The sequence below is a fragment of the Microtus ochrogaster genome, linkage group LG4 (genome assembly GCF_000317375.1).
Source record: "Microtus ochrogaster isolate Prairie Vole_2 linkage group LG4, MicOch1.0, whole genome shotgun sequence".
Lineage (NCBI taxonomy): Eukaryota > Metazoa > Chordata > Mammalia > Rodentia > Cricetidae > Microtus > Microtus ochrogaster.
This window is the reverse complement of record NC_022030.1, coordinates 56,773,772-56,789,596: the sequence shown is the minus strand read 5'-3', so window position 1 is coordinate 56,789,596 and position 15,825 is coordinate 56,773,772. Positions and strand designations below refer to the sequence as shown.

The window sequence follows — 15,825 nt, the reverse complement described above, 5'->3', positions numbered from 1 at the left end:
GCGCGCACACACACACACACACACACACACAGAATAATATAGTTGCTAGTAGTACTTAACTGACTGTTGACATTCTAGAAGCTTCCTTTGAAAAGTATAGAACTACCACACCCAGTTTGAAGAAAATATTTTGGGTGCAAAAGAGATGGCTCATCTGTTCTTACAGAATACTGAACAGTTCCAAGCCTACTTCAGGTAACTCACAAACACCTGCTAACTCCAGCTCCCAAGGATCTGATGTCCTCTTTTGGCCACCGCAGGCACCCCCACACAAATGTCATACACTTAGCATAGACACACACGCATACAAATAAAAATATATTGTTAAAAAAAGACTTTCCTAATGGACTTCTTTTAAGATTTATTTTTACTTTATATGTATGAGTATTTGCCTGTATGTAAAGACAAGCCTGGTGCCTGTGGAAGTCAGAAGATGTTTGATCCCCTGGAACTGGGGTTACAGTGTGAGATGGCATTTGGGGACTGGGAACTCAAGTCTTCTGGTTAATGCTCTTAACTGGTGATCCACCTCTCCAGCACCTTTTAAAGCTAATTTAAGAATATCTCTTAAAGTCAAATGTGGTACCTCATGCCTGTAATCCCAGAACTTGGGAAGCTGAGGCAGGAGAATTGCCAAGAGTTTATGACCAGCCTAGGATACATACGGACAACCCAGCTTAGGCTACAGAATCTTGTCTTTTAAAAAAAGAAATCTGCTCATCTCAGTGAATTAGGTAATGTTCCAGTGTCTTAGGCTGCCAATCAATAACCCTTAGGATCATCCAGCTGGCTTAGTCACAAATTCTAGTCATTTTAACAGTCTGATGCTAATAGGAATCCTATTTCTCCTAGAACTGGGTAAATAGTTCCTGATCTTGATAGCTTCACAATTCCTAAAACTCTCAGCCACAACTTCAGATTTGGGCCTTTCTAACTCCATCTAGAAGAAAAGCCTCATTTTTAGGTTGTCTTCTGTAATCCAGGTATTGCACTGTCTTTTGTAGTATGTGTGCTTTCATATACATTCACTACCTATGTGTTTTAACACAGTTTCATTTAATTTCAAAATGTCCCCATGTGACAGATTAGATTGAGAAAACTCAGGGTTTTAAGAATCCAGGAGCAAGCTGGTAGGTGATGCATTCCTTTAATCCCAGCATTTGGGAGGCAGAGGCAGGCAAATATCTTGAGTTCGAGGCTGGCCTGGTCTACAAAGTGAGTTCCAAAACAGGCAGTGCTGTTATACAGAGAAATCCTCTCTGGAAAAACGAAACCAAAACCAAAAAAAAAAAAAAAAAATCTAGGGAATCCAGGAGCAGCCTGTAGGCTGACTTCTGTGTCTTGGTGGTTGGGGAACGGGTAGACTGTTGTGTGCTTGATTTCCACCGCTGTGATTGCGGAGGTTTATCATGTGACACAAACAGAACATAGTGGTATTTGTGTGGCACATTTATTAAGATTCTGCCATGCACTACTGTGAAAACTTTAGACACTGTTAACATATCTGTAATTTAGTCATGAAACAATTGTTGGGAAATATTGGATGTGTGTGTCTACTGTATCATCTCAGTTAAGCTTCATGACATTCTTGTAATATGGGTCTTTTATCCCCAGTTTATAAAAGGGGAACTTTAGAGACAGCCTCGTCTGAGAGAACTTAACACTTAACTCCAGAGGACTAATTTACTTGTGTCTGTGCACATCATGAAACAAATGTGGAGGTCATTTATACAGGATTCAATTCTCGCCTTTCACCATGAGGCCTCCGGTGATTGAACTTAGTCCTTTGCTTGATAGCAGTGCCTTTACTCACTGAGCCATTTTGTCAGCCCCCAAGACTTGCCTTTTCTTTAAACTTTCTTGAACCTGAAGCTTGAGCAGATAGTAAATCAGTAAATTCTCCGTCTTTTTGGTCTATTAAGTGGACCCTTCAATTACCATGATTTTAAACCATAAAAAAGCAGAACAAAATATGTGTGTGGTGCCCTCCTAACACCAACATGTGGGAGGTGGAAGCAGAAGGATTATTTGTAGTTCAAACGCAGCCTCAACTACATAATACATGTGAAGCCAGCCTCGGCTTCATGAGATTTCCGTCTGAAAAACTAATTAATTAAAATATCGTAATGGTGGAGGCAAAGGCATGCAGATCTCAGGGTTCCCGGACAGCAAGAGTTACACAGAAACCTTGTCTCAAACAGATCTCTCTCTTTCTGTGTGTGTGTATATGTATGTGCACACACACACAGTAATGAATACCTGTTCTTGGGTTAAGTAATGGTTGTTACAGTGTGTTTTATGTTCAACCTTCTTGTTGGCACACAGAGCTTACGAACTTCCAGCTCCTAGATATGTTCTCCTATTCTTTTTGTTGTTGTTTTTATTTTTTCAAGACAGAGTATCTCTTTGTAGCCCTATCTGTCCTAGAACCTTCTTTGTAGACCATGTTGTCCTTGAACTCAGATCCGCCTGCCTCTGCCTCTTGAGTGCTGGGATTAAAGGCGTGCACCACTGCCCTTGTTCTCCTGTTCTCTAGCCCAGTGCTTTTCTCCTCTAAATCTTTTGTGCAGCCTTGAAGAATGAACTAAAATATTAATGGCAGTGGTTTGATAGGCATTCCCAAATCATACAGCAAGCTACTTAGAATGGATCTTAGCAGTTTTCCCAGTGGAGATCCATGCTCAGGGTGCTTTCATGCCTAGAGACTCAAACCTTCAGTGTTTATGACTTAGACTGTTAAGGTTTTTCTTAAGTTGATTTTTCTCAGGTCTGTTGATGAAGTAGTAAAGTGAGGAACTGCATCTTTCCTGACTGAGTTTAAACCTAAGGGTTAAGGGGAAAATAACACCCCCAAATACCCCACCCCAGTTAAGTCAGGCAACATGGTCCCTGACTCCGGGACAACCAGGAGTCCCTCTGAGAGAATGTGTTTGCATGCTTCCTTTACCTGGGGCATCTTCTTAGTTTTGTGGGTTTTTTTTTGTTTGTTTGTTTTTTTAAATGGGCTTATATATGAGTATACATACTCTTGTGTTTTAGAGGTAAGGAATGGTTTGTTGTCATTCATTTCCTTTGTTTCTTGGCTAGAGTTTGAAATGAAAGCCCAGGAGCAATTTTAAGCTTTCTCTTTTTTTGGAAGGGGTGTTCATTTGTTGAGACAGTATCTACCTCTGTCTCAATATTCAGCCACAGATGATTGACTGAATTCTGATCATCCTGTAACCACCTCACAAGTAATAAACTTTCTAGCCGAGTGCTGGGATTAAAGGCGTGCACCACCACCGCCCGGCCCAATGCCCTCTTGTGCCTTTCAAAGGCTCTTGCACATATGGTGTACATACCTTCATGTGTAAACACAACATTTCTTAAGAAGATTCTCACAAGAGATTTTAAATAAGGGGTAAATACGTCAGTGTGGATATCTTGTCTGCTAAATGTGAAACAAACTAGGATCATTTGAATTAACTGCCAGCAAGCTAAGCTGTTAGGGCGGTGGAGGTTTCTGCCATTGGTATTGCAGAGGAGGATGTAATACAACTTTAATTTATTTTAACTATTTTAGTTTAATTTACTTAACTAAAACAATTAGCTGTTGCATACCAGAAGAAGGTCTTCTCAGGCTGTTTTACTGTTTGTCTGTAGTAGTTCTGCAATATTGGTGAAATTGTTTGTGTTCTCCCATTTTATAAGTGAGGAAATGAGAAAAAGGATATAAGGATTCTTATTTATCCCAGAGCATAAGCTTAGTGAAAAAGATAAAAGTAGAAATCAAGTACTTTGACTCTACTTGGTGATTTTTTTTTTCCAGTGTTACTTTGTGCCATGCTTCTGTGTAAGACCTGAGATATAACAAAATTAAGGTAGAACCAAAGCAGGCTTGATGAGTGTTGCAGGTATTTTGATGATGTAAGAAAGAAGGAAAGGTGCGAAAGGCTTAAAAGTGATCTTTGGAATGGAGCAACACTTACTTTTTGTTGATGATATCAGATCATTCTTTCACCTTAAACAGAGTAGAACCATTCTACATTATTAATACTTAGCTGTTTCTCTATCTAAAATTTACTTCCATGGGCACTATCCTGCGGGGAGCTTTAACCAGAGTGAGCACCAGCCGTGGCAAGCAGCTGGAAAATCTAAAAGTTCAGGCCCATGAAAGAATGAAGCCTTGAGTTTATGTAGAATGCTTCAGTTTTAAGTAAAAATCAGGAGCAACAGTGCAATTATTGTCCCTATTTACATTTCATCTGTTTGTGTATTTGTGTGGACGTGCATGCCCAGCTCATATGTGGAGCCAAACGACAACATGAGTCAGCTCTCTCCCTTCACCCCTGGGATCCAGCTCAGGTCTGAGGGTCATCAGGCTTAGCTAGCAAGTACCCCCATCCACTAAACCGTCCTGTCCTAAATTTATCTTACTAAGGGCCTTTTTGTTGTTTTACAGAAACAAACCAGAAGCTGTAGAAGTAACATTTGCAGGTACGTATCTTAATCTCATCCCTTTTTATGAGAGGGCATAATGGGGAATTTTTTTTTTTTTTTTTTTTGGTGTGTTGGTGTTTTGCCTGCATCTGTCTGCTCCATGGGTGTGCCTGAATCCCACAGAGGCCAAAAGAATGCATCAGCTCTCCTGGAAGTAGAATTGCAGAATATTATGAGCTGCCATACAGCTGCTAGGGATTGAACCTGGGTCCTCTAGAAGAACAGCCAGTTCTCTTAAACACTGAGCAAGCTCTCCATCCCTGAAAGGAAAAGTTTTGATTGTCAGGTGGTTTTTTGAAGCCTTCGGGGACTATTTCATGTATCTGTAACATTGCTAACTGACTTTGGAGTTAGGTAAACTAAGTAAAGCTACCATACATATCTTATTGGGTAGGGCACTTCATATTTTAAAAGTCTGGGTTCTGTTTTATACAGAGAACCATTTTCTACTTTGGAAGTCTACAGACTCATAGTCTAGTAGCCATCATATAAATCTGCCTAGCATTTGGGAGAGGCGACATAGAAAGGTGCTAGAGCTTGTTTGTCAAATCAGAGCAGTGGTGCTTCTTTCCACTCCCTGCTGGCCGGGCATGGTGGTACAAGTCTTTAATCCCTGCATTCAGGAGGCAAAGATAGGTGGATTTCTCTGAGTTTGTGGTTGAGATCTCAGGTTGATCTACATATGAGTTCCAGAATAGGCAGTGCTACATAGTGAACCTGGTTTTTTTTTTAAAAAAAAAAAAAAAAAGAAAGAAAGGAAGGAAGGAAGGAGAGAGAGAAAAGAAAAGAAAAAGGAAAAAAAAAGAAATTGGCTATTCGTATGTGACCTCGGGAATTTTACATCTAAGTCCCATCTAGAAAGGCAAGTGTTTGGCTAGATGATCTGAGAAGACTTTGCAGCCTAAGCTGTGCCTCCTAGTCACTAGCAGTGCTCAGTCCTCATGGTTCTTGTGATTCCTGTACAAGTTCTTTGCATTCTGGCCCTTGGTTCCTAGCTTCAGCAGTGCGCTATACAGATGTGCTCAGCTCACTTTGTGCAGGAAGAGAGAACCTAAAAAGAGGAAAGGCCAAGAGATTAAAGGAGACTTAAAAAATAATCATCTGATTATGTCCTGATCTTGTTTAGATCCTAGTTTAAATATTTACAACAATAGTGTTTAACAGGTAATAGTTATGAGGTATTTGATATTATGAGGTATTTGATATTAAAGTAGAATATTTTTGTTTGAATTTGATAATAGTTATGTTCATTTAAAATTATCTCTATCTCCCAAAGATGTATTGTGAAGTATATATGGATCAAATAGTGCATCTGGGATTGCTTTGTAGTGAATTGGGGTAGGGGCAAGTACATTCTGAAAGAAGGGCCATGTGCCAATCAGTGTTCATGCTGCATAGGTGAATATGAGTTTTTGATAGCTCTTTCTCTTGCAAATGTGTCACAATGAAAGTTTTTTTAGGTTATTTTAGCACAAAAATAGCTTTGTAATTTTAAGTAAGACCAAAGAGAGGGCGCTAAGCAATTAATTCCATAGCAGTTTGTTGACTTCCTAGTGAAATCAAAATGCACATCATTTAGTTGCATGCTCTCTTATCAAAGGTCTTGTGGCCATCCCTGTGGTAGGTGTTAGGCCACTACTCCCGTTTTCAGAGTAAGCAGTCTTCTTGATTTTTTTCACAGATTTTGATGGTGTCCTTTATCATATTTCAAATCCTAATGGAGACAAAACAAAAGTGATGGTCAGTATTTCTTTGAAATTCTACAAGGAACTTCAGGCACATGGTGCTGATGAGGTAAGTTCCATATTGGTTTCCTTGGGACTCTTATTTTTCTTCGTCACCTTCTGTTGGCCCCTTGCCACCCAGAGAGTGGGCCAAACCACTCCTCGTGACGGAGGCTGCTTTACACAGTTATCCGAGGGCTGCATTTCCCACAACAAAGTGAAAAATGTTTTCCAGAGAAGATTTTGGCTTTTTGCTTCTTTTCTTTTATCTTGCAAAAATAATGATGTTCCCTAAGCACATTTTAAAAGTTCTTAATGTTTTGTTTTTAAGAGTCTCATGTAGCCCAGGCTGACCTTAAACTCTTGACATATTTGAGGAAGGCCTCAAATTCCTGAACCTTCATCCTCACCTTCCAAGTGCTAGTATTACAGACAGAGCTGTACCACCACAGCCAACTCAGGATTTTATTCTTTTCAGGTTATTTAGGATACCCAAGTTTTACAAATAATGAAAACAGAACAGCTAGTCCTCTAGAAACAACAGAGAATATTTTAACTAGTACAAAAATAGTTATGGTAACAAAAAGGCACGTTTTGTTCCGTATTTAGAATCTTAATCGAGACAGGCATGTAATTTGGGGCTTATTGAACCTCATAATCTTGGTTTTCGTTTTGAAGGTTGAAGCATAAGTTACTACATTACAGGTTTTTTGTTTGTTTGTTTGTTTTTGTTGTTGTTAGTATTTTTTAGAGCTGACCTTTCTAAGCATCTCTTCTTTATGACTAGGGAAAGTAAAAAGAAATATCTAGGCCTTGTGCCCTGACTTTGGGTAGCTAGAGTAGGAGGTTTGGTTCCTGTTGAACTGCAGTTGCTCTGGGTAAAGCCATTTATGGAAGAAAGAAAATGCTGTTACACCAGCGTGCACATTGTGGTTGCGTCTCAAAGCAGGAAGTATGACTCAGTTCCTGAATCAGTTTTCAAATAGCTTAGTTTAACAAACTAGGCTCTCCTTTATCTGCAGCATGAAGATACAACCATTTCTGTCTTTCTGAAAAGTGATGGCATTTGAACATCAGATTTCTGTAATAAAAGGCCGTTTTGTCAAGAAATCCGATCCAAAGCTGTAAATTTTTGCTCTAAAATCAGACTTAATGAACAAAATACTAAGAACTGTAGGGGGTTCTCTTATGGTTCAGGTGCTTTTGATTTGCTCAGGGAAGAGAGGAAAGTAGGGAATGTGAAGTAATGTCATCAGAAGGGGAGGGCTGGTCTGCAGCTTACTCTTCCATCTTGTCCTTGGCCTGCTAGTGGAGTTCCGGAACACTCTGCAGTTTTCATAGCTATCACACAGGCCAAAGAGCTCAAGTGGGTGGAGGAAGTAACATTTCCAATGTGGGAGCAGAGTAAGCAGTAAATGACTCCCTGAGTGGGTTAAACAGTGACCAAACTGTGATAACTTCAGGAAGCTTGTTTTTTCACAGGCCCTTTTTAAAGGCAGACCAATCTGGTGTTCAGGTAGGCAGATCTAATAGTTAAAAGTAGACAAGTTGCCTCTGTTCTCTGGATGGTCAAAAAGAGGCACAAATTTAAAAGTGAATCATAATTGGAGGTGTAAGGGAACAGTGTGATCCAGTGGCACACAACTAGGATCCCAGCGATGGTGAGGTGGAGGCAGAAGGATCAAGAGTTCAAGGCCAATTTGGATTACACAGTGAGATTGGTCTCAGACACAAACACACAAAAACAAATTCTAGTGCAATAACAGAAAAATGTTCAAGGGCTCAAGAACAGAGAAGGGCCTTCAAAATAGCTCCATGGGTAAAAGCAATTGACGCGCAAACCTGATACTCCCTGGGGCCGTGGTGGAAGGAGAGAACTTGATTTCCAAAAGTTGTCTTCCTGACCTCCCCACTTGACACTAGCACTCACACACATGATAATAATAATAAATAAAAAATATTTTGAAAAGAAAAAACAAAGGAATTAAAAGTGGTGTAAACATGGCTGTAAATTCATAGATGTCAGAAATATTCACTTGGTAAAACTGGAGCTAAACTAAACTGAAGGGGCTTTGATTTCCCCCCATGTCTGATACTCCCTTTTTTCTTCAAGTACTAATCCTTTAGGATTATAGCTCAGGGAGTGGGAGCAGGCCAGGCTCTTGGGAGAAGTTGGACAGGGAACACCTGAAGGTCAAAACTCCACCTACAGACTGTGACCTTGAGCCCTTCCTTTCCTTGCGGTTCCTCTTGTGCTGTGTACTCACCAACTAGGTACTGTACCTGGCATTGCTTGTTTTTCCCTTCACGTAAATGAGTGTGATCATGAATTCACACTCTTACCAAATTCTGTAGATGAGGAATTTCTAAAGTGATCAAGTATAGGAACATTAGAAAATTACTCAGTGAACTATTTCCAGTCCTTAAAATATTTCTAAAGAATATTTGAGTCACTGCCCCTAGAGGGGGGCACAGCTCCACGGTGAGGTGTTTACTAAGCATGCATAAAGTCCGAGGTTTGATCTCTGGCATCACCAAGAAAAGGTTTAGGAGTGAATAACCTTTGTTTTTTGTTTTCTTTTTTTGTTTGTTTTGGGTTTGGGGGAGATTCAAATTGAATATAGATATGATTTGTTATTAATTTTTCTTTATTTTTTGCTATGTAGAAAGTTCATTAAATAGAAGATGAAAAAGAACGTTCATATACCTTTGAACAGCCATTGAAGGTCTCTGTATACAGGGTGGTTCTGGCTCTGAATACAGCAATAAGCCTGGCAAATCCTGCCGGCCATTCTGGAGCTGGGCCCTAGTGCCTAGCTACAAAACTCTGTTTTTCTTTTCTTTTTTTAAGCTATGTGTATGAGTATCTTGTCTGCATGTCTATCTGTGCACCATGTTTAAGGAGAGGGCATTAGATCCCCTGGAACTGGAGGTACAGGAGGTTGTAAGCCACTTTGTAGATGCTGGGAATTGAAGTGGGATCCTCTAGAAGAACAACCAATGCTCCTAACCACTGAACTGCCTCTCCAACTCTGCCCTGAAATTCTTTTAAACGGCATGTGTAACTCTTAACCAACAAGACGAAAACTTGTTTTGCATTTGTAATTTGATGACGGTGTAGCTGATACTCTGAGATACTGTAAACTATTAAAGAGTTATTAGCCTTAGAACAGAATTTGTGTTTTCCTGGGCACATACCTGGAATCTGCAAACTTGGGAGGTGGAGACAGGAGGATCCTCCTCAACTCCATAATAAAATCCAAACCAGCCTGAGCTACACTATACCTTATCTCCACAAAAGAGAAGCCTTGTTTTTTTCCTGCACTGCTGGGTTTTAAGTGTATTTTTTACTGGCTGTGGAGCAATAAAGTTTTTAGTGAAAGTTAGTAAATGAGTCCAGTTTGGGATTTTGTGTTTTAGGGGGTTACTTCTGTTTTATTTTTAGAGGTTTGAGACTTTTTCATTTTAGTTTGAAACAGTCTCCAGTGTAGCCCAGGCTGATCTCAAACTGGAGATCCTGCTTCAGCCTTATTGAGATTACAAGCGCTGCCCCATGTTCGTGTTCCAACTATTGAACATCTGCTAAGCCTTGAAAAGCTTCTCAGATTGCTTGTGATTTTACTACATATTTTGTTTCTGTCTTTACATATCTCCTTCCCACTACTTAATGTGCTCTTTACACACTTAAGTAAACCTGGTTCCTTCCTAAGTAGGATGTCAGTTGAGGAAGATTTCAGCTGGTAGATGGTCACTCTGGCAGAGAAAAACGGAGGGGAGTGTAAAGGTGCTTTTGTTTGTGCTCTACTTCCAAAAGCTGGAAAGTAGTCAGCAGAGTAAGGTGTCGGATGGTGAAATCCAGTTTGCTAGGACACCGTTTTTGGGCACACTGGTATTACTAGCTGACTGTAATTCTGTTATCCATTGTCCTTTGCAGGACATAACTATGAGCTAAGTTAGTTTACAGGATTAACACACTGACAGAAAGTCAGAGCCCAGAACTTGGTTTTTACCTTTTCATTCTCCTGGGTTAGGGTTCCAGCCCATGCTTAGTTGATAATTGATACAGTCTTTTGTCATAGCTGTATCTCTCTACTCTCAAAAAAGAAAGACTTGAGACTTGAGTGCAATGTAGAATCTGAAAAGAGAAAAAAATGGGAGAGGTGTGCTCAGGTCTTTGAGAGACAACCCCGGAACTAACCTTCAGATTATAATCCAATTCTGTGAGAGATCTATTTAGTCACTTGATGAATTCACTTTCCCGTCTTGTTTGCAACCCACCAAATGAAAATTAAACATTGGTTTAGGAAGAGTTTATCACAAGTACTGTGTGTTTCAAAAATAATGAAATTGCCATGGATTTTGGATTAACTTTTTTTTTTCCTCTCCAGTTATTAAAGAGAGTATACGGGAATTTCTTGGTTAACCCAGAATCAGGTATGTAGAAATGCTAGTGGCTATGGAATGATGGCAAACCATGTCTTGCTTGTATCAGGGCTTTTTTAGCTAGAGAATTTGGTTTAAATTATCATTCTGGAAAACACGTCTGAAGGAGCCCAGTTCTCGAGTCAGTTCCTTCTGTATAAGTAGCTGTTAGCGGGCTCTACCTTTTTCAGTGTGATACACAATGTCTTCAAAATCAGCAAGTGTGTTAGTAACACCCCAAAATGTTTCTTCTAATCTTTTAGCCAGAGGAACCTCCTTTGTTTGAGCAAGTACCCTTTGAATATACTCATAAAATGCTCTAGGGGCACTGGAGATATTGCTCAGTTTGTAAAGCAGTTGTCTCAAAAGCATGAGAGCCTAAGTTTGAACACCAGTGCCTAGGTTAAAAAAAAATTTCAGTTGTAATGTCAGTTCTGGGGAGATCACCGGTGAGCATAGAGTTTGCTTGTAGCCAATCTAGTCTAATTGTTGAGCCCTAGATTTCAATGAGAGACCCCTTTTCAAAATACAGAATGGGGGCTGGTTTAGTGGTTAAGAACACTGATTGCTTTTCCAGGGGTCCCAGGTTTCAGTTCTCAGCACCAACATGGCAGTTTACTATGATTTGTAATCTCAAATTAAAATATAACCAGTGATTACTTTTTAAAATTTTGTTTAAGAAAAGATGAGCAGCTCCTGTGGAAACACCCCATATTGCACCCTAGTTTCCATTCATACACAAACAAATAAATGGACAAGCATTGGTTCCCACTCAATACCTTTAAAGGTATTCTTGAGGAAACATGTGTAGTCTTTGAAGTACCATTGATGACTTAATTAGCCCTTTTCCTAGCATTCCTAGAAGAAGGCAGGGTACCTTAGAGGTCAGTAGACATGATTCTCAGTCCTTGTTCTGGCCCACTTACTGATGATCTGGTCCATAAAGTCTGTGGATATTTTAGAGATAGTTTTGTAGTATAGCCCAGGCTGTCCTGGAAGTCAAGACACCCACCCTGGTCTCTTGAGTGCTGGCTTGCCCACCTACACCACCATGTCTAACTTAAATACTGAACTTGTGCCTAGTTTAATCTCTTCCCTCTACCTATTACAGCTTCAGCACCACCCCAGGCTCCCCACACCTTCCCTCCTACACAGATGAGGGCATTGTAGAGATTGGGCAGTTTTCCAAGGTCACATAGTGAGGCCAGAATATGAACTCACTTCAAGATAGAGAGCTCCATACCTGTGTGTTGTGCCGTATTCAGCAAGGCGCTGCATCTCTGAACCACTTTTTCATTCTAAATGAGGATAAACTTACCTGTCCTGACATCTTCAAAGAAACGCGTGGAGGGGTCAAATGAAGTAGAATTCTGAAAACACTGGAAATATACAGTTATTCAGAGAGATACTATTGGGGAAGTATGTATATTAAGAAGCAGATTTCTACCCTGCTTCCCCTCCACAAGGGTTTGCAGTGGTGTATGGGGATCAGATTTTCTTCCCAGAAAGCTTGCACCTGCTGACCATGTGGGTGCATATTAAACCATTGGAGAAAATACGTGAATTGTACAGCTTGAGTCATAGAGTCCCCTTCACAACTGTCTCTAGGACCCTATGTATCCATAAATAGTTACATAATTTGGTATAGGGTAGAGATGGGGAGTTGCCTCTACACTGTTTACTTGAAAGATAAAGGTTTGATTTGGTTTTTTGTTTGTTTTGTTGTTTGTGGGGTTTTTGTTGTTGTTTTTTTTCATATAAGTGATAGGTGATTTACTTTTTCTCCCACCAGGATACAATGTTTCTTTGCTATATGACCTTGAAAATCTGCCTGCATCCAAGGATTCTATTGTGCATCAGGCTGGCATGTTGAAGCGAAATTGCTTTGCCTCTGTCTTTGAGAAATACTTCCAGTTCCAAGAAGAGGGCAAGGAAGGAGAGAACAGAGCGGTTATCCATTACCGGGACGATGAGACCATGTAAGCGTGGACTTCAGCTCCAGGCTGAGGGTGGCTTCTGTTTAGGTGGAAGCCCTACCGCCATCTATATATACCCAAAAATGTTGAGATGTTGGGCATCTCCATCTAGGGGCCTCATTCTAACCCTCCTCCCCTGAGAAAATCTGCCAAAAATCAGCCCCTCGCTGAGGCTGCTCAAGACTGCATCTACAGGCTACCATATTTGCCAGATGATTCCTCCCCTGCCTTCCCAAGGGTTGTCCAGGAGTTGCTTTGCTTTGCTCAGATTAAACCTGGATTTACTAATTCGGCCTGATTGACTTAATATGTTGGTGGTGGCATTGCTACCAGGGGAATTTAAACTTTTCAGCTCCATACGCCACTGACTAAGAGAGACAGTGTCAACCAGATGGAAAGAAATCTGTGCTGTCCTTTAAGGCGCTGATCTTTTGAGGGTTTTATGTTTTTATTTTTAGGATTACTAATTACTTTATGTGTGTTTGTATTTTATGAGTTTGTGATTGTGAATTTTGTAGAATGGGAATTGTAGCCAGTGTCCTTAACCAGTGAGTCATCTCTGCAGGCCCAAGGCACTACTTTTCTGAGTTCTCTTAAAGGAAGTTCCCATGGGCTAGAGAGATACTCAGCCCTTCAGACTACTTACTGCCTTTCCAGAGGATCTAAGTTCAGCTCTCAACCCACTTGGCAACTCCAATTGTCTAACTCCAATCCAGGGTGTCTGATTTCCTCTTTGGACACCAAGCACACATATGCACAGGTACACATGTAAACAAAACACCTGTATATTAAATAAATTTAAAGATGGCCTAGGTAATCAAGCATCAGAGGCTGAGCATAAATGCTGTTACTACAACACCCACCGTTTTTTGTTTGTTTGGTTGGTTGGTTGGTTTTTGGAGGCAGGGTTTCTCTGGAACTTTTGCCTCTGTCCTGGGACTCACTCTGCAGACCAGTCTGTCCTTGAACTCATAGACCCTCCTGTCTCTGCCTCCCAAGTGCAGGGATTAAAGGCTTATGCTACCTCTACCCGCCTGTTACTGCAACTCAAGTTATCTGTGTACTATGTATGGATCGTATCATATATAAAGAAACTTTTTATAAAATGAGTCATTAACTTAAGATACTATGTTACGCCTTACATACAAGATTTAAAAGTCTAGTTTTGTTAATTCCACTTCCTTCTTGGGAATTCATTTACTACCCTGACTTTCTTGACTGGTCTCTGGCACACCTTTGTTTTATTGAGATTGAGACTTTGGACTTTACCCTTCTACTTCCTTTGCAGATAAAGTTAGTGACAGAATCTTCTGATGCTGTACTTACTCCTGAGTTTGTTTTCCTCAGGTATGTTGAATCTAAAAAAGACAGAGTCACAGTAGTCTTCAGCACGGTGTTTAAGGATGACGACGATGTGGTCATTGGAAAGGTCTTCATGCAGGTATGGAGCAGAAGTCTTCAGGGGAAATTGTGCGCCAGGAAGTTAAATCTTTACACACCATGTACATAGCCATCATATGGAGTAGGGTTGTGTGTAGTTCAATGGTAGAGCATTTGCCTAATATGTACAAGGTCCCTGGTTCAATCCCCAGTACCTGGGAAGATGGTAACAGAACAACATACATGTACACCATAGCATAGAGAAGACAAAGTTCTGTTAATATTGGAACTTGAAGATGAAACAAACAGCCCTGTCTTAGTTTGCTTCTTTGTTGTTATGATAAAACACTGTGGCCAAAAAAATCTCAAAGAGGAAAGGGTTTATTTTACCTTAGACCTCCAGGTCACAGTTCATCAGTGAAGGAAGTCCAGGAGCTCAAGAACCTGAAAGCAGAAGTAAAGCAGAAACCATGGAGGAGTGCTGCTTACTGGCTTGTTCCCTGTGACTTGCTTGACCTGCTGCTTCCTTATACAATCCAGGACCAGGGGTGACACCATGCACAGCGAGCTGGGTCCTCACATCAATCATTAATCAGGAAAATGCCCCACAGCCATGCCCAAAGGACAGTCTAATGGAGACAATTCCTCGGTTGAGGTTCCTTCTTCTCAGACATTTCTAGCTTTGTGTCAAGTTGACAAAACTAAACAGCATGGCCCCCACCAAACTTACATGAATGTTCTGTTTCTTCTTGATGGTTCTTGCGTTTTTCAGGACAAGGCAAGAGGGAGAATTAGTCTTGACTGGATATTAACTCTCCTCCCTTCCTGTGACAGAGCCCTTGATCTAAAGTGTGCTCTCATTTCCTTGTCTCTTGTGTTTCCTCAGTTTTGTAACAAGGTCTGCTCTTGGCTTGGTTTGGGTCCCTATTTTCAGAATAGTGAATAATGATTTGCAAAGTAGGGATAATATGCAGGAGCTGGAGTTGTGGTTGACTGGCAGGAGAGCCCTGCCACAGTTTGAATGAGTCACCATAGATTGCCTCCTGCTTGGAAGGGTAATAGGACTTAGACGAACATTTTGTCATTGGGATTCTGGTACAGTGGGACTGGCATATTGTCGACTGTTGCGGCTGTGTCCTTTTGGCTGCTGGCTAGTCACTGGCTCTCGGACATGAGTTTATTGATCAGGAGGTATTCAGGCTGCTGCCTTCTGAAGTGGATCAACAGTCAGAATGTAATGTAAAGCTTTAATACATTTTCCTGTTCCCTGGTAGAATGATGAATAGTGTTTTGTTTTGGTTTTTAATTCGGAAGCTTCCAGGCTTGTGGCCCAGCCTCTAATCCAACCACTTAGATGCCTGAGGCAAGGAGATTGCTGCAAGATGGCCTAGGCTACTGAGTAAGACCGCACCTCAAGTTGTTTTGTTTTTTTTTTTTTTTTTTTACTTTTAAAGAAAATTTTAAAGCAGAATCTTTTTTTTTTCTTTTCTTTCAGAATAGACTTGAAATACTGCTGTGCTTAACACAGTGAGGCTTTGTGTACAAGCCTTCTACCTAGCAAGGGAAAACTTCAAAATGCCATCCTTGTTAATGGTATCCTTGTTAATGCTTTGTATTGGAACTGACTAATCAGAAACTCTTAACTTGGGGTCCCTTTGTGAAAAAGTGGAATGTTGACACTTTAGCATTTGATAGTACTGAACTTCATGAAGAAAAGGGGGGTTTGCATATATGACTCTTAAAAGTAAGCCCTGCCGGGCGGTGGTGGCACACACCTTTAATCCCAGCACTTGGGAGGCAGAGGCAGGTGGATCTCTGTGAGTTCGAGACCAGCCTGGTCTACA

General features: G+C 40.6%; 1 protein-coding gene across 2 annotated transcripts in view; it reads left to right on the top strand.

Annotated features, from left to right (window-relative positions):
• The window catches only part of Arpc2 (actin related protein 2/3 complex subunit 2), a 36,201-nt gene that overhangs the window by 9,744 nt on the left and 10,632 nt on the right, over positions 1-15,825 (top strand). The window contains exons 3-7 of one of the 2 annotated variants that reach the window (XM_026786198.1): positions 4,442-4,476; positions 6,161-6,273; positions 10,592-10,637; positions 12,418-12,604; positions 13,949-14,042. In XM_026786198.1, coding sequence (XP_026641999.1) covers positions 4,442-4,476; positions 6,161-6,273; positions 10,592-10,637; positions 12,418-12,604; positions 13,949-14,042 — 475 coding nt within the window. The remainder of the gene's footprint in view (positions 1-4,441; positions 4,477-6,160; positions 6,274-10,591; positions 10,638-12,417; positions 12,605-13,948; positions 14,043-15,825) is intronic. The other variant, XM_005361650.2, reaches the window with a different exon arrangement.